At 37.8% G+C, this 22,258-nt stretch overlaps 1 protein-coding gene across 1 annotated transcript; it reads right to left on the reverse strand.

Annotated features, from left to right (window-relative positions):
• Positions 1-4,384: 4,384 nt before the first annotated feature.
• LOC119789941 (transcription initiation factor TFIID subunit 4-like) lies at positions 4,385-21,745 on the reverse strand. Its single transcript, XM_038295168.1, has 15 exons — positions 20,311-21,745; positions 19,931-20,064; positions 19,681-19,785; positions 18,251-18,340; positions 16,750-16,872; positions 16,533-16,622; positions 15,403-15,612; positions 12,709-12,850; positions 12,419-12,521; positions 11,977-12,146; positions 11,770-11,900; positions 11,099-11,224; positions 9,534-9,590; positions 9,313-9,435; positions 4,385-5,316 (listed from the first exon to the last, which is right to left on the reverse strand). Exons 1-15 carry the CDS (start codon positions 20,882-20,884, stop codon positions 5,152-5,154), a joined length of 2,343 nt encoding a protein of 780 aa, XP_038151096.1. The 5' UTR covers positions 20,885-21,745; the 3' UTR covers positions 4,385-5,151.
• Between the last annotated feature and the right edge of the window lie 513 nt (positions 21,746-22,258).

The raw sequence follows: 22,258 nt of genomic DNA on the forward strand, positions 1-22,258 counted from the left end.
TAAAACCACATTCCAAGTTTTAGATCACTCATAAAGTGCTCATCAATCAAAATGCTAAAAAAGTGCAGCGCAACCGTTATCTTAACCAACTAGCGGGGTTTCATTTTGCAGAGGTAATCCTCTATAAAGCAGAGCTCAAGGCACATTACACATCAGTGGGTGATACATAAATAAAAATGTGACTTGAAATGCTGTTCAATGAGACTTTTTCACATGCTGCTTTTGCATTAAAGATGCATGTAGCCACTATGTCTGCAACATGAAACAAATCAAAAAAGGCTTATATGTATAAAGCCAGTCACCAGCCAGATGTCTTTAAAAAATAGTCTACATCTTATTCATGAACCATTGGAATATGACTGGAAAATTCACTACATATATATATATTGCATTTGCATATATATATATATATATATATATATATATATATATATATATATATATATATATATATATATATATATATATATATATATATATATATATATACAATGCATTTATATACTGAAAGGCTTTGCATTATTAATAATATATTAGCGACATCTAATATTATTTACATACGTTTAGCATGGTATAACCAGGATACAAACACATGTTTCTGTTTGTATCTGTCAGGCTAAATTATTCATGGAGCTAAGACTAAATGCAGGAAATCAACATGTGTCCGTTTTTGTAGTGTTCATTACCATAAATCTGCCAGCCAGTGGAGGGAACCTGCAATTAACATCACAAGGACAGTTGGAGGCAGCTCGGACAGCTTTGCAAAGTTGGTAAAGACCTCCATCGGTATTCTGAAAACCGTGTATTATATGTTCGACTTCCCAATTAGGCTCTACATTATGTCTGCCTAATATATGCATTCAGACTGAAAATGGTGGCTGTCGGTTTTTGCAAGTATAAATGTGATTAAATGCTCAATGTTTTCAGCAGGAATAATGTCAAATGAAAGCTGCAGAACATACAGAGTTTGGACCACTTAGTGCACAACACATTTTGGTTTCTGACCTTGAATCATCCAACAGACGACTTTCTAAGAGGAGATGCTCTTGTCCTTTGGGCTGACACTGTGTGCTGCTTGGCCTGAATCAGCTCCATTAAAGAGGCCAACAGGCTATTAACCCCAGTATCAATACCTCACAGGTTCAGTGGCGCTTACAAACCCATTTCAGCTGCCGGTCATAAACACCAGCCTTATTATAGTATCTCGGGGCCAGAGCAGTGTGCTCCGGTCAGCCTCATAACAAAAGAGTCCTGAAGTCAACATTAACCCAGGTGGGAAACAGGCCAGAGACGAACAAGAAATGGAGTCGTGAGGATGCAGGAGCTAATGAACTGTTGCTACATTTTATATTTCAGCGTTTAATTATGTTGGCGGGCTCCAAATGATTTCATTCAATTTCATTCAGGAATAAAAGCGGTTCCAGGCTGCTGGATTTGTGCATCCTAATGGAAGATAAAGTGCACTGACTGAATCACATTGTGCCACATCAGTTCACCTCAATCACATCCTGCAGTCCCTTCAAGCAGAGTTTTATTCATAAACCCCCAACTTAATCAACATTATGCAAGGAGGTGTTGGAAGAGCTAAAACAATTTACAGACTACCAATGCATTTGTCTCACAGCATGAATACAATGGGGGCCTGGAATTGATTTATTTATTTTTATTCCCTGGGTGCAAAGATAACATCACAATAAAATAGGCTCTAAATTTCAGTATTTAGAAAGCTATAGGGATTCTACCGTAATCAGAGTTAAGGTACAAGCTGCAACAAGATTCCCTGGGAGAGTGAATAGAGAAAGCTTGTGTTAGATTAGAATTTTCTCATGGAAGTGCAGCAGGCACACCCCGCTGAGATAAACTATCATATCAGTCAAATCCCATCTCAGAATCTGACAAAATTGACAACTGTGGAGAACAGATTAGCACACACACACACACACACTCCCACTTGAACTCGCATGACACTCATTAATGATCTCACCCTGGGGTGAAAGCCGAAACAGCAACACAGAGTGTGAGACGTTAATAAAAGCCTTTTTGTAATAAATGTCATAGAGGGAGGCAGGGGGGGATGTCACTCGTCTCTTCTTCCCTCTGGCAGGCTCAGGGTGTTTACCCAACACCCTCAGGTGCAGCGACTGAGGCGTCGCTAAGCAACCGCACCATCCCTGGCGCTGCTTTGCCTCTGGCACTCAAGTGGGAGCTTATGTGGACTTAACTCGGAAAGAGCAGTAGGGCTGAGGAGTGGAAGGGAGGATTACAAGGAAAAATATTGGATTGGGCTGAGACACAAGGGCCGAGGCCTTACCTGAGTCCCTGCTGCCATCAAACAGAGACACAGTGAGAGGCCGTCAGGCCTCACTGAGAATGTTCCCACAAGTGAGAGAGCCTGATGTAACTTTCCTCCAGGAACATGGTGTTTCTGGATTGATAATTTACAACACAGGTGGATGATATAAAACACAAAGCAGACTGGTTGCTTGATGAAGAGATGGAAATGAAAGTTTTGATTGTTATTAAAACCCAAGGTTTAAAAGAAAGATTCTATGGGCAACAGATAGACTGAATAAAGGGAATGAAATACTGCCATCTAGTGGCAGTACAGATATATTAACCTAAAAAAGTTTTTCCCTCCCTCAGCTCTGATTGGAGTGCATACCATAAAACACACAAACCATTTTAACTGTCCCATTCAGCCATAGAGTACAAAGATTGCTTTATTATTAAAGGTATATTTTTAGCTAACATAAGGAATTTTTTTTAAGCTTTTGCTTTCAATAAGCGCCATAAAAAGCAAAAAATAAAAAAACAGCAGCTCAGGTAGAAAGTTATGGAAAATTTAACCAAGTTATTTGTTAAACTCCAGCTGTGAGTATCCACAGAGCACTGCTAAATCATTTTGAATTGTAAATATTATTAAACAATTATTATAGCTTTAAAGACATGCCTAACCTAAACAGTCAGGGTGGCCAGTTTCCCTTAGCAAAAAGTAGTTCATTCAAGTATACTAAAAGTGCACTAATTTCATTACTTACTACTATTACTTCAAGTATACTACTTTTTGCTAAGGGTTTACTTGTAATCTATGCAGGTATATAGCTCCTTTATGAAAGGAATCTTTCAAAATATAAAATAATGCATCCAATTGAAGGAGATATATGAAAAGTAAGCACATTTTGACCTCTAAGTGAAAAATTACACTTATAGAAAGATGGAAGGAGCAATCTGTCCTTTCATTTCACAGCTGGGCACTTTTGTGTTGGTCAAAATAGAATAAAAAGTAAACCTGGGGAATATCTTTTATACGATCAATAAATTTAAGTTTTTTTTTATTAAGTAAGAAGGTAAAACTAATGTGTGGAAAATGTTATTTAAATGCAGGGCTTTAAATTTGAAATGCTACAGTAGTAAAGATGTAACAGAAAGAGTTGCAGCTGTAATTGCAGAAAAAAGTGGTTCTACAGGCTGTTTACTTGGGTGGATGAGTTCAGTTGCACACCATACTGTTCAGGTTTCTGATTGTAAGAAAAAAAACTTCTTCCATTTTAGATAGCTGTTTTGGTCTATCTTAAATAAAAACCCACCAACATGCTACTCATGGCTTATCATTAAGCCATGAGTCTGCCTTCCCAGTGGAAGAATAGGCCTCATCATTTCCAGCAAATGGTTTATTATGGCAAATGTTAGCAGCTGATGTGACAGCTGTTGCCAGTGCTGTGTGCAGTGAGTGATAATGGAGAAAGACTTAAACAAGAAGACTCAAAGTCAGGCAGAAGGGAACCAGGCTGTGTGATTTCATTCTGAGCCGACTGATTGTGCTGTGCTTTACAGACCTGTGCGTAGAGTGTACTACAGGTGGCTTTACAGATGTTAGGGTTTAGGTCAAATTATGAGTGGACAGGCTGAAATGCTTGAATGCAGCTCCTTTATGCACAAATCCCCAAAGTGGCACATATTAACATGCTGCCCCCTGGTGGAAAAAAGAAGAAAAACACCATGACTGGAATTGAAAAGAACAGAAATATGTAAAATCATCTTTTATTCAAACTTTTCAATAGAGAACTTTAGATTTTCTAAATGCAGTAAGCATAAAACTTCAATTCTATACAAAACTGTGTAAAACTTTAGATGAAACATTTACAAATACACAGGAATAAACTCCAGTTTCTTAAATCAAACACATTATAGACCTAAAGGGCTTTTCAGTAGCATAACAAAGACATCATTGCTGTCAGTCACCATTAGAGAAGTAAAAATGAATTTTGGGAGGCTATAAAAATAGAGTCTTATAAAGATGCAATTTTGGTATAGCAATAGAGGTTAAAAGCCTAAAAAAAAAAGTTTTAAAAATCAGTACATTTAAATATTTTTTAAAGGATAGATTAAAATAAAGTTCTACTTCTAAGCCATCAAAATCTATAGAGCCATCTCAAAGATGTCCTACTGTGAGTAAAATGCAATTTCTATTAGCTTTTAGCAAAATGACACACTTGAGGTGTCACACAATAAATAAATAGCTAAAAATTGGATTTTAGTAAATAAATATGACAAATTTAAATATGCTGCAAGCTAATGGTAGATGACAGAGAGGGAGGTGTGGCCTCATGACTTACAGCAGGGTTAATTATGAGAGGAAAGTATGGCTTATTCATAGATAGGAAGGCAGCTCAGCAGGTTACACAGTTCAAAGTGAGTCAACAAGAAAAACTAGAACAAGATCATCCAAGAAAAACTCAAAGGTTGTCTAATAAAACAGTGATTTTCATAGCTTCCAACTCTAGCATTTGCATACAGATAAGAAAATAAACCAAACTATAATACAGTGCACATGTGTACATTATCTTTTTTCACACAGAATAAAACCTTCATAAAACATATTTGATTTTTGCACCTACTTTGAAAAAGGTTTAGTTATGGTAAATAAAGGGGTGTTAATCAACGACTAAAGGAAAAGAGGCATTACTTGAGGAGGGAGGTAGAGAGGCCTTCCAGTATGGCTATGACTGTATTTCATAAAAGCAGGTGGATCTAAAGAAACTTTAAAAGCATTATCTCCTCTTCTTTACTAAAAGTAATCTTTTCAAGTGGGAGTTTGGTCTCTCCAAGCATTTCTCTTCCCCTCTTGTCCTCCTTTTTCCAACATCAAGCCTATTTGAGAAAGCCCTTGTAGAGGAAATGAGAGTGACTGGTACATCTCTCATTCTCCATGCAGAACAGCAGGTCCCTGAGATTGACACGTGTGATGCGCTGCCGTGTGGGTCTGGAGCCTGATGAACCGGCGGCACCAGTCAGAGAAGAGCCTGTTCCGGAGCCCTAAAAGATATGGAAAAGTTAAAGGAAAATGAGACCATTAGCATGAAGACTGCATCTTAAAATGTCATATATCATGTTACAGCCACAGACCGGGTAATGCGTGTCAAAGGAAATGCAAGGGATTTTTTTTTCTTTATGTTTTTTTAATTTCATTTTTGTTTTAAACAGAGAAAAATGTGGCATGGTTGTGTTTTCAGCCTCTCTTAGCATTCCTATTACACTTGGCATAACTACATTTAACTGCATGTCTTTTCGGAGGGTCACTACTACATTCTAACATTTGGTTTCAAGTCCAGTCAAAAATGTTCTATTAAACTTGGGTGTGAAGTTTGACTGGGCAATTCCACCACATGCTTGGATTCAAACCCCTTTAGTTTAGCTCTGCCTCTAGGACTTTCTATTGGAGAATAAACCTCCACTCTGGTCTATTTTTCTTTGTAGCCTGCAACAGATTTTCCTCAAAGATTGCTCTGAACAGCCTCTAGTGTCCCTGGTGAAGAAACCCTTAAGGAACAATGCAGTTGCCAAAATGTTTCACAGTGGATATTCTGTAACATGTGATTGTCCATTTAGACCAAAAACTTCAATGTAAATCTCATATGACCAGAGCCCCTTCCATTATATGTATACTGTCTATACTGGCCTTATGCAAACTTCAACCCATGACTTATTTTTCCTTCAACAAGTTATTTCTTCTTGTTCCTCTACCAAAAACATTATATTTGTGAAGTGTATGATTAGTACTTGTTCTGTGAACAGATTTTCCCATATTACCTGGTGCTTTCTCCAGCTCCTCCAAAGTAACCATTGACTGCTCCCCTACTTCCCTGATAAACCAACTGCTATCCTTGCTGACCGTTTAGTTAGAAGTAGAGATGCACCAATCCACTACCTGGATTGGATATTGGTTCCATTTATATAACTAACCCCTGCCTGCTGTGCCTCTTGGTCTTTATGCTTTGTGTTTACTTAAGTTTTACCAATCCTCTAAGGCCTTTACAGAATGGTCACAATAAACTAAACTAACAGATGGACTGAATTTACCAATAAGGAGACATTAAAAGGTAAATTAATTTAGGGTTATCTTAATGGAGCCAGTAAATATAACAGTACACTTTTACTATGTTTATTGTAAAAACAGTTGGGATTAATCAATCACTGTCCTTCCACTTCCATTAGGACCTCTTAGTGTTGGACTGACATCAAACCATGGCTCTGTTCGGTGCATTTTGGGACAAACGGTGGTTATGCTGAAAAATGTCAAAATTATACTAAAAATTTAGGCAGATAAACTGACTCTTAATGGGACTAAAAGCTGCAGTATTTTTAAACACATTTACTGCCCTATTTCCATGTAAACATGAGAAAATGTGAACCTCGCCTTCTGCAGGCCCTGCCAGCAGACAGAGAGCCAGCTTTGAAAGTAGGGGTGAAGGGACCAGGTTCAGCCGAACCAGCTGATGGTCAGGAAGGTGCTTCTCTAACCGATGAAATGCAGCATTGCTGCTCTGGTGCATAGCCGCTTCACCACAGCTGCAGCTGAATCCGAGCAATGTCACTGGGTAGTTTGAATATTAAGGGGAGATATGGACATCACCTCCAACATGGAGAACAGATCAAAAGAAAAAAAGAACTGTGCTCAATTATTAAAGAGACCAAAAAAATATATAAGTGTAGCATAGAATAAAACAAATAAAATAAAAAAAAACACTACATTAATCTTATTTTAAAAAAATTCAGCTGATAGATCGGCAAACTCCAATAATGAATGCTCAAGTTCTTCGTTAAAAAGTGTCAAAATGCAACAAACATCAAGAAGTATAAATACTGTCTCCAGGCATGTCAAAGTGTGTGCCCCAACAATAAAGGTCATAGTTGTTACAGAGAACGAATACTGCTGGGCAACAGAGAAAGCAGAGCTGGTTGCACACACAACTCCATATGGCTGGATCTTTCATTGACTTAAAGCCTCCATGTTCTTTTGAACACACTTCTCCTCCACATTCCACCCACAGGCCAAAAACAAAGCAGATTACACTGATCAGTGATGAGCAGGGGAGCTCATAGAGACTGTGGTAAACGGACCCAAAATGAGAGATTAGGTTGGCAAATGTTGCCCCATCCTGATCCAGGAGAAGCACATCCTGGAAAGTCAGTCTTACTGTAGGATCTGATTAAGTTCCCTTTAAAGCACCTTAAAAAAATCACATTTTGTGAATAAATAAATACAAACTGAAATGAATATATAAAAGTAAATGAATCTAAAAAAATACTTAAGATTCTCTATAATGGCTAATAAATGATTTTCTCTTAAAGATGACCATTAGAATAGCCAGAGGAGTAAAGGATGGCCATCTAAGATGAATGTCTAATTTCATTGGACTAAAGAGAATCCAACTTGTTTTAATGTGATCTATGTTTACATGAATCAGCTTGGTCTAATATGAGGTGTTATCCTGCAGGTTTCTCTGCACATATGACTGGCAGCAGTTGGTGAGGAACACCACTGACAGCTGACAAATTCAGCCTTCAATCACTAATACAATTTCTAAGGAGCAATCTAGACTCTTAATGCTAATCTTAATAACCCTTAATAAAACAAAGATCTTTTTAAACTCTCTTTTTTATTATTAAGGTTTAGGGTTGTAAACATATTCAGTGACTCCAACTCCCATTCACACCATGAAAGTTCACGTTTCATTAAAAGTGGACACAAAAAAAGTGTATGGTCGCAAATGGTTTAAAAAAAAATCCTAGATGGTTTTCGGTTTTGTTTTACAAATTACTAACCTTAAAGTGGGCTATGTATTTAGTGCTATCTATTCTGAGATCCCTGCATAAAACTGAGAATAGGCAACTGTCATCTGAAGCCACCTAATTAGCAGAGCCAATCTCGGTGTGTTTAACCAGCTGTTCTGCAAAGGCCATACTTGTCTGTCAGAGATCATTAGAGAACAAGCTGCGTCATTAAGACCAAGGAACATAGCAGACAGTTTAGGGAGAGAGACCTTGGAAAAATGTCTATTCTATCTTCTGAAAATAAAAGAGCATGTGGTAAAGCTGCAAATGCACCCAAACCTGGCTGCATTTCTAATTTGACAAGCTAAGAGAGAGAGGAGCATTAATCAGACTCTGGAGGCCTTTTGGAAAAGCCTGTTTAAACAAAGTTTTGTTTGTAGTTCGGTTTAAGCCATCAGGACACTCTAGATATGTAGAAGATGAAAACAAATTTTAACTTTTGGCTTACATATATAAAACCTATGTGGTAGAGTAACCCAACTGCAAATACCCCAGAACAAACCATCCCTGCTGTTAAGCATGGCGGTGGCAGCATGATGCAGAAGGAATGCTTTTAGAGAAGGGGTAGAGGTTGCTTTGATGGGAGGATTGAAAGAGCCAGATGACAGGGTTATTCTGGCAGCAAAGACCAGAGACTGGTGCAGATATTCCTGAAGGAAAACCCCAAACCTTCATCCAAACATACTGAAGTTACATCAATTTGCAAAAAGAAAAATTGGTAAAAATAGCTCTAGATGTAAAAGACTAGAAGCATTGCACCCCAACCTTGCTGCCATTACAGCAAGGAAAGGAGTTTCAGGGGGATGAAAACATACACACATACCACACGTTGCTTTTCAAAACGGTTCACAAATGGAATCTAATCATTCATCATTCTTTAAATTAACAGCCTATATTCGTCATTTAATCAGTAAAAAAAAAAAATTACAGTTTTATAAGTACTATTGAAGCCGAGTAAGTAGCAGCTATCAGTCCACTCTCTTCCCGTTTCTGAATTATGCTGTTAATGTAATGATAGAAAATTCACAGGCTAATCTTCCTCAGTTTTCCTCTGATGTTTGCTAATGAAAATGAAACAGATGGAAAAATATACAAAGGGACGTGAAGATGACCAAGAAACACGATGTATCTGGCCATGGCTGCTGCAGGTGCACGGGCACAAATTGTGCAAACATTAATTATTGTCTTCATTGTTACCTCAGCTGAAGCAGATGAGGATGGAGAGTCCAGATTCTTTCTCTTTTTCCTGGGCCCGATGGCTGCCAAGGCGGTGAGGTTGGCTTCCCTCTGTCTCATCTGAGCCAGCTCCTGCATCTGCATCTGGACAACACACACACACACCCAAAACTGAATCAGTCGTATATAGAGTGTAAATGTGATGGAGAGACCTACACAATAGAATCAAGCTCTCCTCCTACCTCTTTCGCTTTCAATTTCAGACGCAGCTGCTCTGGATCCTCTTGCCGAGCGCGAGACTGAAAGGCCAACATGAAGAATAATAATTTATCAGATGTTCAAGACAAATGCTTCATAATTCAACTAAACAAACTAAGCCAAAAAAAGCTGCTGACTTCTCCACAAATTATGAGAATTTGTACACAAGTGATGCAAAATAAAGGAACTTGATAAATAATTACAGAGTTTGCTGTGCTTCACCACTTAGCCTAAGACAAAAAAAACATAGTAGGGATAAACTGGAAGAACAAACAGTTTCAGGCCTTCATTCTTTAAAGGATGATCAGATCATTTCAAAACAGTTCAAAGTCCATTGTTTAACACAGATAATGCATATTCACAATGTTAAATATTAAATACAGGAACCAGTGTTTTCAGAAATAACCCCAAAGGTTCAGAAGAATCGCAAAGAAACATCAAACCTTTAACTCAGCCTCCACACTTAGCAAGCATAATGTTAAACGTTTCTGAAGGAAAAGCAGAGGCCTTGAGGCCATTGTGACTTTATATGAAGGCTTAACAGACAAAAGCTTCTTTGAAAATAAGACTACAGCAGGAAATAAGTATTAAAATATGAAAATGGGGAAAATATAAGATTTCTGAAAGTTTGTAGGTAACTTTATTACTTTCAAGGCATATTTGAGAGGATTTAACATCAAATGTATCAACTAATTTAACATTTTTCAGGGTCAGATAATACACATCCAGATTTCTCAAAGTGAGGAATACATTTTAGTAACTTAACAGCATGAGGGTCACTCAGTATGTTCGAACCGGGCTCTGCAACCTTTACTATCCAAATGGCCATTTTTTAGCTATAGGAAACTTGTTTAGAGGTCCAAATTTTACATGAACCTTTAAATAAAAGGAGGAAAAAAAGCTTTTAATTTTCTGGTAATATTTTTAGAGGACCATTTTGTTTTAAAAGAATCAAACTTTACAAAAATAGTATGAATATATTTTCTTTTGTAAGATGTTGATATTGTGGGGAATAATACAAAAGAAATGGTTTCCAAACTAATGACAAGAAAAACTGTGGTACAAAATACTACCAGTGTTGTTGGTGGTATTTTTTGAAGAAATGCTATCCAAATATTCCATAAAAATGTAAAACTTCTAAAACTTGAATCTGTTATGTTATGCCAATGCAGGATATATGTATACATTTTTTAAAGAAAAGCTGTAGTATATTAAGGCTAACTGAAATCAATGAATCACTATATACATAATGCTTGCGGGTAAATCTTTAGTTTAAAATTCAAACCTAGTTTCATTTGATGAATCACAGTTCTATTAAGATGCTTGCAGGCTGAGTGCTCCATGATATCCAACCTGAAATCAACTACAGCAACCTTGAGTCACAGTGTACAGAACGGTCATATCAACTGTGAAGCTGCTGAGGGAATAAACATTAGCTGTGGGCAAAACAGTTAAGTTAGCCGTTTAAGAAAAACAATAACAAATGGGGGATCAGCTACATGAAGAAAGCAACAGGTTTCACTATTCAGAGTTTAATATAGTGACGTACCTTAGCTGCCTTCAGCAGGATCTCCCTCTCCTGCTCCTCCTTTCTCTGCTTCTCCAGTTGGTCCAGCTGCTCCAAGAACTTCAGCTGGGCTCGAACATCACTGCTCTGCTCATAGCGCTCGTCCTCCTGTTGAATTGGTTTTGACATATTATTCCACATCAACTGCTTATACAAGTAAATGCTGAATGGATTCATTTAGGTAGGACTCAGAGATGTGGCTTACAAACCAAATCATAATTTTTTTTTTCAACCAAATTGAATTATTCTTTTTTTTAACCGTTATATTTATGATAAAACTCACAAATGACATACACTACTTATAAAGACTTACTTTTATTTCAATCATCCCCTACAGGCAGTTTCCTTAATTAATGACAACAAAATTCAAGCTACTAAACATGCTTATAAAGTAATAAAAATATAAGACTTTATGTGTGCAGCTTGTGGCATGATACAATGATCTAGTTTATCAGTCATGAGTAGAAACCTAATAACAAAAAGTGATGAACTGATGTCACTTTGAGCTATGGTAGCCTATGGGAAACAATGGTGAGAAAAAACACAAAGATTTCCTCAAAAGAAAATCTTCATAAACAGAAAATGTGATGCATCCATAAAATTGATTAACCCTCAGCCCCACGTTTAGAAAATCCTCTATTTCATCAACAAACCTTGAAGTTGACGTTTCTCTGCTGGGCTACTATAGAGACCTTTTCAAGTAAGTTCAGGAGTCGCTGCTGAGCAGCGTGGGAGATGTAATTTACCACCTCTGCTCCCAGCTCTGTTACTCCATATCTCATACCTGGAACAAAAACAAACTGTATGATAGGAGCCTCACCAATGGGTTCATTATTAGGTTATGAAGCATGGAGTCTCACCTATCTCTAGTATCCTCCTCTGCAGTGTGGCACAGGAGAGAAAAGCCTCATCCTTACAGGAATGTGTCACAGCACCAACAAGTCCAGAGTTAGAAGCCAGGATATTAGCACTCTCCTCTGATAGGTTTACTCCCGCCATGGAGGCCACGTCGTTGATGTCGTCATCATCCCTGTGTATACAGAAGCAGAACGAGCTACGTATATATTGATATTAAACTGTGGCATGCAAGGCTGGAGACTGGAATTCAAGGGAAATGACGGCATCTGTAAAAATTCATGTAAACATTTATCATTCAATCCTCTACTATATTGAGTGGCTGAGGTAGAGAAGGCAAGTTTTAATCACCCAAAATTAAGAAATCTGAGAAAGATTGATCAGTGTTGCCTTTGGGTAAATCCATAAGCTTTATAAAAAAAAGTGCAAAAAGAGAATCAATCTTACTTGAAAGTGCCACCCGCCTCTTTTAGCTTATTCTTCTGTGCCTGTGTCAAAGCAACAGCAGACACGTGTTTAGGAACAAGAGCCACCTCTGGTCTCAGTGGAACTGCCAGGACAAAACAAAAATCACAGAATAACTATCTGAATGCAGGAGAGAAGAAGCACCTGACTACACCAACTTCATCTATGAAACAATTTATAATAAAAGCCATTATAATGCTTTACATCAAACAAAAAAAAAAAAGGTGCCTAAACATCCAATTTTAGACATGGGCTTAAGGACTAACTCTCACCTGGTTGCAGCTCTTTAAGCTGAACTTGCTGCTGTCCCAACACGATGCGACCAGGGGTCTGATTCCTTAGAGCCATCATGGGGGTGGTTGGTAAAGTCACCGGAGGCCTCAAAATCCCTTTTTGCTGCTGAGGATGGAGAACCTGAAGGGGAAGGTTTGATACCCAAATATTAAACTCTAATCAAAGTTCCAAAAAACACATGGTTAAAAAAAAAAAAAAAAAAAAGTATTAAAGAACCGTTTTGGGATAAAATACAATTTATATCTATGGAATAATAATCTGATATATAAATCTGAACCGATCAGATAGTTATTGTGCTGCGTTTCATTTGGTGATGATATTTTTGTTTGTCAAGTCTTATTTTAGTGCATGTCTTTCTTTCCCAGCAGTACACCTTCTACTCTCCATAAAGGAAACTACACTCCCTCCCTGCATTTTGTGTGGCCTGTTTAACTCTTCTTGATTCATGATGATGTTACCCATCATCCTGAATCAAGCCTTAGGGTGCAAAAAAAAAAAGAAAAAAGCACAAACACAAGTAATATTTCAAGTTAACAAAAAATGCATCATGTCTCTTAGATAAAGATGTAATTGATGCTAAACAACTGTTGCATCACTGTTGCATAAAATAGTTCTGTGCATCAATGGAAAAATGATGCTTAGTGCAAAAAACATGCCTCAATTAAATTGCTCCAGTTTTTTCAGGATCCTTCTCTAAAGTTTCATTTATTTGTATTCAATGAAGCATCCATCAAGATGAAGCTGATTTTGGATTGTTAGCACCTATCTGCTGCAAGGACCTGAGTCAAATATAAATCTACAGCAAATCAATTGATTATTTTTTTAGTGAAAGAGGAAAACATTTCAGATTAATTGTAAATCCCAAGAATTGTGTTAACAACATTTCTAAGGCTCATATTTTCAGTCAACTATAAATTTCAACATGTGACTTTGTAGTATTTTTTTTTTTTTTTAAACATTGGAATACAGTCACTTTTTCCCCCTTTGGCATACATTCAAATTCATTGATCCAATCATCTAGGAATTAAGGAAATAATAAATTAAAGCACGGAGGTGTACTTTAAGCATCTGTGGATTTCAAAACATTTTATATGTTGATTAAAGTCATTTGTTAAGATTTCAAAGAGATCATGTTGCAAAGTTTCACCCCAGCAGCCTCAAATATAAAGATAAGGTTTTCATACTAAAAGTGGGCAGTAACAAGAATTTAAAGAAAACTTGCATTGCACAAATTCTGGGTGTTTAAAATTAGCGTACACTTGCTACTGGATATTTTGTCTTCATACATCCCATTTTGGATGGAACTGATGGCATCACATCCATTTTTCACCCACTGGGTACAGATCAGTATAAATACTGAGTAGGGAACCCACCACATGTCCAAATAACCATGGCAATGGTAATTTCTGGATATCACAAAAAGACTGCAAACACACCTAAGGGATAGTTGTTACACCCAAGCAACATGACATCAGTTTCACTACAGAGATCTTGCTAAAAACAAGAAGTCCATCATTTTGTACCAGTTTGTTCTGCAATGTCTGGATCAAAACATGCAACAGAGTCTAGCTGCTGCAGCTAACAGCTAACCATGGTAATGAATACCACATTATAGTGATGGCATGAATGTGCCCCAATTTTGCTATTAGGAACACATTACTACACACAGATGGAGTATGATGAATGTTTAAAACGATTCAGAATGTCACAAAAATTAAAAAAGAAATAGGAATAAGCCAGTCATTATACATGTAGTCTGATGCAAGTCTGTGCCCCCATAGGCCTACTATGATGATAATAGAAGTATTATAGTAAAAAGTAATCCAGAGTTTAACCTGGCCAAATGAGTCTATAGCTACATATGCGAGACATAATGTTACAAATGTGGTGGACAGCTTTCTGATAAAAATACATCTTATTTATGAAGCCAATTTGGTATTAAAAGTTCACACCCTTATTGCAACATAAGCAGTCAGAGCTCTAAATGCAAGAGGTTCAAACCATCTGCTCAATCAGATGGACAAGCTAAGATTTTACCAATTTCATTTACCCAGTACATCCAATTTACTTGTGAAAAATATAAAGAACAATTAACAATTCAAAAGGAAATCTTATCGTAAACAAACAAGTTTGTGGGTCTGTTTACGATAGTCCCAGCCTATGGACTTTGGTCTTTGGTTTAAGACTGCATAGGGGAAATGAATGTGTCTTTGGTAGTCATATCCATCATATCCATCCATCCATCCATCCACCCATTTTCTGATGGTGCCTATCTCCAGCTGTCTATTGGCGAGAGGAGGGGTACACCCTGGACAGGTCGCCAGTCCATCGCAGGGCAACACAGAGACAAACAGGACAAACGACCATTCATACGCACACTCACACCTAAGGAGAATTTAGAGAAGCCAATTAACCTAACAGTCATGTTTTTGGACTGTGGGAGGAAGCCGGAGTACCTGGAGAGAATGGTAGTCATATCCTTACTGTATAAATTTCCAAATGATGTCAAAAATTCAATTACTTTCAAATGCTTTAATGCCAAATTGTTAATGAGCTATTGCTAAAAATATTGTCGTTCTGAGAGTACAGATATTTGTCCACTGAAGAATATTTTTTTATTAATAACACATGCATAACTGAAACATTGCAGATATATGACTGTGCAGTGATACCAGTGACGTTGTCTGTCCTTGTTTAAGTGTCGGCTGAAGTTGGGGCCTGCTGCCTGGAACAGAGAGACGGGGAGCAGGACTTCCCAGAATCACTGAGGTGGAGGTGGCTGAGGAGGACGAAACAGCAGCTGAGGCTGTTTGTGGAAGCTGACTCTGCTGGATGAAAGTAGCTGAATCCGGGGTGAGCTGCCTCAAGGCTGGGAGGCTCCTCTACAGAATTAATGCAAGACAAAAATGAAATTATTTGAGGTTAACCCAAAAACCAGTTAACCAAAAAAAAAAAAAAAAAAAAAATCTAAATTCTACAAACAATATCCCTTTATTGCAATGTGAACTTGGTGTTTTTGTTTTGTTATTTGTTGCAAATGCACTAAAACTATAAAACTAAGAAATCACATTTGGGTAAATATAGAGGGCCTTTGCTATGAAGCTCTAGATTAGGCCAAGATGGAAACTGTGTTCACTAAACATCCTTGCAAAGTTCCTGCAGCTTAAAGTAATCAGGATAGCCAGATTGATAATATGTAGCACTTTGGTTTAGTTAAACACGCCATCAATTGGTGACTAGTAGATATTTAGTAGAACCTTCCAAGGTGACCGGGCAAAGCGACTCCCAGTGCCCGCCTCAAAAGGTTTGGTTTTAGCCAGTTACGTTAACAAATGAAATAGCAGCAAAACACATGGGGATAAAATCACAACATAAGCTTGTAGCACTCTTTTTGTTCTTCTTCCAGTAATCAAATCATGGATCCTGATATGCTTTGTCTATTTTGGTCTGGCTGTGGGCTCAGCAGCTTTTTTTCTTGCTTTTGTCACAGCTATATGTCCCGGTTGACAAGGCTGTGAATACTTACATAAATGTGATTTCTTACGTTTTCTAAGTGTAATGAATTTCCAAACATCTCAAAAAAATTTTCCTTATGCTATTATAAAGGGGCATTATATATAGAATTTCGAGGAAAGATATCCATTTCATACCAATTGAATTAGGGCTTTAAAATGACTGAATTTGGAAAAATATTTTCTGACATTGTGAGTATTTTCCACATGCAATGTATAACCTTAAAGGGTGCTGTTATTGGCTGAAACATAAACACTTAGAGCATAATATAGAACACAATAGCTCAAACCTTCAGAAAAGGCACAAGGTAAGGTTGGGGTGACGAATTCAGCTCTTTGTACAATCTGCTGGTGAATTCTTCAGCTTCAAGCTTAGCTTCCTAGGAAAAAGAAATGTTTTATATATAGGCTACTTTTTATTTAGTCAGTGTGTTCATTTGAATCATTTGAAATTTCAAGCATTGATATGAAGTTAAAAAGAGTGTTTTCACTCTAAAGCACACTTACCAGCAGGTCTTTGACCAGCTGTCTCACAGTGGCTGCCGTCTCTGTGGACTGATTCCCACTGGATGCCAGCTTGATCAGTGTAGACAGAAAGTTCTTGCATTTCTTTACATTCTCCATAGTCTCCTATCACACACAGACAGAGATAATCCACATTTAAAAAGGTCCTCAAGTCTCCTAAGAATAGTAGTTATACATCACTGGATAGCAGTGGTGGGCAGTGTGTATGAAACCTAGTGGGAACCCCTCTCCCACCTAAAGACAATCTAGAGAAGCCAATTAACCTAACAGTCATGTCTTTAGACTGTGTGAGGAAGCCAGAGTATCCAGAGAGAACCCACACATGCAGCTCCACCTCAATTACATCAGAGATAGCCGTTCAGATTCAATATGCATCTAAAAGATAAAATAGCCCATAAAGCATGAAAATGAAATATATCACACTCACCAGCAGTGTCATTTTCATCAACGATGAGGTTGACGAAATAATTTCGCTGAAGCTCTTTTTCATGACGATAACAGAAACTGACGAGCTAAATGTGAATATTTGATGACTAAAACAAGACTAGTCATAGGTTTGAGTTTTTTGTCAACAATTATATTATCTAAGCAAGGGCAGTCTGATAAAGAATCTGGCTGTTATTCAAAATTGTAAAGGTTAACTTTTATTGCAACATAAAACTGACTAAAACTAGACTAAAACATTTTTAAGTTTTAGTCTTTAAAAACCGAGTATCACATATCATAATGACTAAAATGCGACTAAGACTAATAATAGCTTTCGTCCTAAAGACTAAGGTGAAATGTAAGATGGCTGTCAAAAACAACACTGCTCATCAGAGATGCTGATTATTTAGAAACAAAATCCATCCTTCTGTCTTTGTGCAAGGAGTATTAGTATCTCCATTTAGTATCAGCCATTCAAGCCCGAAAAAAATTTTAACAAAAGCAAACCTAAAATTTCAGATTGTCACTAGTTTAACTTGGCTGTAAACACTTTGCTCTAACTGACCAATCAGAGGACAGAAAATGGTGACATTAGGGTGACCCCGCTTGCTGGCCAAGTGGGGCAAATGTGAAATCTGATTGGTTGAAGAAAACGTTCCTTACTAATATTTTTAAAGTCAGATTAGCCAGAACTGCTGATTCTGAAGGCCCTGGGCAGATTTGATTGATATAGTAATGAAATAAGGCTGAAATCTGATTGGACATAAAATAGAGCAACACAATAATTGTAATGGAAGCAGGACAGGCAAGAGAAATACAAAAAAAAAAAAAATAATAGACTGCATTGTTTGGAAAAACTTAATACAGTTATAAATAAGAAAATTCAAGTTTAGATTGTGAATGTAGGTTAGTGTTTCTGATTTATTTTAGGCCAGAAGGCAAGGCCATGAAGGCCCTCACAGCCCACCACTACAGGACAGGTGACCTTTACAGCAAACTCTGAATATCCTAAACTCCTTAAAGCAGTAAAGGACGGAGGCTTTAAGTGAACACTTACTTTGCTCCCAGTTACTGAGGTCACTGTGGTCCCAGCAGTAGGAGTGAGTGTTCTAGGGGCCATTCCTGGTACTGGGGCCCCAACGGAGCTCTATGTAGAGACAAAAAACACCAAAGAAACACAGTTCTTAAAAAAAAAAAAACACTCAGACTTCAAGTCATTTGACAACAACTTGGCAACCCTAAACACCTAACTGTTCAGGAAGATATTTTCCTACAGTGCTGTCAGTGAAATTCTCCACAATGCTAAACAACCATGTGTAATAATTTTAAAATGTCAAATTGCATTCTAATTTCCCATCAAGTGTTCATTTTTTTATGTATTTTGTATCCAATACTTAAATGTTTAATTTTAAAACATTTTTTAAACATTTTATGACTAGATTACGTCCACTAAGGGACCTCGGACTGCTAAAACAGGTGTAACATGGTCCTTACGATAGAACACCTTTGGGAGCTCATAACCTTGGTAGATCTTCAGGCTATTTATAGTTTTTTTTTTTACTTTTTTGGAATACTTAAATATCTGTATTTAATGTTTATCACCAATTAAATCAAAGCAGTATATTAGATAGAGCAGTTTTGAAACATGCAGTTGAGATGAAATAATTACCTGCCATGTTCAGGAATAACTATAATAAGGATGGAATGCAGAGGAAACATAAAAAGGACCACAAACGAGTCGTGTTATATTTAGGTATAGATAAACCTGAATAACCATGCATTATAAAGTATACCCCTCACCTGACCTTTTCACTTAATTTGTAAAACAAACATCATTAATAATCACAAAATTATCAAGACTTTAAGTGACAGCCATATTGTGAAGTGGGAAATAAAATTTTAAATATTTACCAGGAATTAAAATTTATAAATTAAAGGTTTAGTGTGGATTTTTAGTTAGCCAACTTTCCTTTATAATTACTTATATCAAATCTAGTCATCAAATTAGCTTCAAAATATCCCAAAGTTGGGAGATATAGAGAGGTACAACTGCTTAGACTGAAGCTTATCAATGCATTAGCTTTCCAAAGTCTACGTATAAATCCAATATAGAATTTTGGTAAGAGTAGATAACTGACCTTTGATAATGCTCTCTGTCCAAACTGACAGAAATTATTGAAGTAGAAAAAAATATTTTTAAATCTTTAAACATGCAAAGCTTGTAAAAGCTAAATCGGGAGGCATGTAAAGTGTAATAAAATTATGATAAGCATATATCATTGTGGAACATTTCAAAAGTAAAAGGCTTTGCAGCTTAACAGTAAAATACATTAATAAAATTTTACTTCTTACAGGAAATGTGACATTAAGAACTAAGTCCGATACTCAGAAGCCTGGTGATCATCAGCATACAATGAGAATGAAAGTTTAAAACATCATGATTAGAGCACAGGTTGGGAGTGTGGAGAAAATACAGCATTTACACACTGGCAGGATGGGGGGTCTATGAAGAGCAGTAATCGCAGGAAGTGATGCTGGTCGAATGATGTTGCTCGGAGTTACTTGTCTGCTGATTATTGTGGGTCCGGAAGCCTAGAAAAGTGACCCAAAGAAAAATTTAAATAAATACCAATTTAAGAAAACTGCTTTACCTGTTAACTTGTAGATTAGAATATATAATAATCTATATCACATAGTTCCTCGAAAGTAGTCTGGCTGACTACCAAACCAAACTTACCTGGCCTGCAGACACATTTGCTGGCATAGCTGTCCGAGGAGCCATGCCTCCCTGTGCCTGTGCTTGCATTTGGGCCAGAGCCTGCTGAGGAATCATCAATAATTGCCCACTCTCACTGCGTACCAGCACCATACCTGAAAGTCAGAAAGCAAACGACAGAAGGCAGCTTAAAAGCACAGCCCTGAGTTGCATCAGAGTGGTGGCAAACACTAAAAAAGTTCTTCTATTTGATCTGTGCTTGTTGCTTTGACTGAAATGAGTCTTCATTATATAATACAGCATAGCTGAAAGTGAAAATGTGCATAATCTGTTTACATTTTCAATAACTGATCAAGCCAGACGTGTAAATAAAATCGACAGTACTTGGAGTTTAACCTCACCCTGGGGTAGCTGGATGTTGTGAACACTGGGCTGTCCTGGAGAGGTCTGTGGGAGTCTGGGAGCCAGCGTCTGGGGTGTGATTCCGGGCATACTTGCAGCTGCCATGCCTGGAGGTCCGGGGGTACTGATGGAGTTGGGGGTGGCTGAAACAGCAGGCTGCTGTGCCGACTGGATTATAGTTGTTGGTGGCTCTGCTTTAATGATGTGTGAACCAGCACTGCTGGACGTAGAGGTGTTTGGCAGCGGGTTTTGAGTGCCAATACCTGTCTGATTTGTTACATTAGCAGCCACAGCTGGGCATGCAGCATTGCTCCCGTTTAAAGTTGCGCTCGATCCGACTGCTTGCATAGGTGGCCTGACAAGTGTCACCGTGGGTCCTTGGCTCATAGCAGGAACACTGTCTGAATTCACGAGTGGCGTCTGGATGACGCTGTTTGACAGGGGGGGCAATGAGACAGTGGTGGCCGCCAGCCCTTTTGACAACACCGCTCCTGCGCTGACAGCTGCAGTTGATATCACAGTGCTGCTGCTGCTGTTTCCAGTGGCAACGCTTCCTGAATTGTGAGAGTTCATAGTTTGGCTCCCGTTAAAAGTCTGCACAGAGAAAGAACCCACTTTCCCCGGGTAATTTATGGGGAAACTTATACCGTCATTGAGTGGTTTTCCCAGCTCGTGTCCCGTTTTGCGTCCATAGCGGAACCATTGGGAACTCGTTTAGCGGAGACCCCCCTCTCTCTCGCTGCACTTTAACAAGTTTAACAGGGAGCAACACACGCTCGAGTGTGATGGAGAGGGCTACAGCGCGAGAACTTATTTTCTTTGCAAACTCCGGCTCTTTCCTCTCGTTTTTTTCTCCAAAAAGCATCAAGTAAAAAGAACATTAGTAATCAAAGCGTACCTGCTTTAGCAAACGTCTTGACCAAGTCCCAGCTGGACATTAGCTCGAGCTACCCCCCTGTCCCGGAACTTTGACCATGTAACTAATGGCTGCCTCGTGCCTACCTAAGTGGTTTCTGTTTAACAAGGACAGCGGTGACTCTACAGACCAAGAATGATAGCAAACTACCGCTTTATTCAACCCTGTCTGTGAAAAGAGTTCATCCAACAGACAGGAACCAACCGCCATCTTCACACTCCAGCGAGCTTGTGAAAAGTGAAGTACTTACTTACTGACGTGCGCGTGCGCACAACAGCCAAAACTGTACCGACCGGAGAGCTCCCCGAGCTCTGATTGGCTGATCTGTCATAATAAAGGCGGTACCAATGGCTTCAGCTGTCATTCCAGAAGTAGTAGCAGAGGGTGCAGCAGCTCAACGGGGCGATACGTTTCCACCGAATCTTTCATCCTAGGATACTTAATTAGACTTAAACTGTAACAAATCCTTTTCAGAATTTAACCTCGAAACCTTTGGTGGTAAAATATCCCGGTTTGCTACAGGCGTAATATTCAAATTTTAGACTTTATTCAGACTGGATGTACAGGGCAAGATGGCTGCAGCGAAATGAGGTTTCGGTTGTACATAGACGTTTAAAGACGCCCCACCCTTTGAAATACAAAATAAAAAACTACTGTGTTGTTAAGAGCATTTTAGTTCACACATTTTGTTTGTTTTGAAGCATTAATATGCCTATTCAATTTTTCTTAACTTATTTCCTTAACAACTTGAAATGGGGGTGTGTTTTGAATATAAAAGTATTGTCCCAGTCCGGAAATAGTTTATCAGCGTCATAAATTTACTTTATGGTTTATTAAAATGTAAAACTTATTCAGCTGGGCTTTTTAAAAGTGAATTTAATCTTATATATATATATATATATATATATATATATATATATATATATATATATATATATATATATATATATATATATTTGTTTTTTTTTTTTGGTTGCATCTGGAGTAAAATAGTCTATTAGAAAGTCATATTATTCCTTCCTTTTTTAATT

The sequence above is a fragment of the Cyprinodon tularosa genome, unplaced genomic scaffold, assembly GCF_016077235.1.
Source record: "Cyprinodon tularosa strain WSP-4 unplaced genomic scaffold, ASM1607723v1 ctg11, whole genome shotgun sequence".
NCBI lineage: Eukaryota > Metazoa > Chordata > Actinopteri > Cyprinodontiformes > Cyprinodontidae > Cyprinodon > Cyprinodon tularosa.

Excerpts from the sequence above, each read along its gene's own strand:
- LOC119789941 (XM_038295168.1), bottom strand. The coding sequence starts at position 20,884 with ATGAACTCTCACAATTCAGGAAGCGTTGCCACTGGAAACAGCAGCAGC. Across the intron at positions 20,065-20,310 it reads CAACATCCAGCTACCCCAGG|GTATGGTGCTGGTACGCAGT; the intron begins GTGAGGTTAAAC and ends TCTGACTTTCAG. Across the intron at positions 12,522-12,708 it reads GCTTAAAGAGCTGCAACCAG|TTCCACTGAGACCAGAGGTG; the intron begins GTGAGAGTTAGT and ends TTGTCCTGGCAG.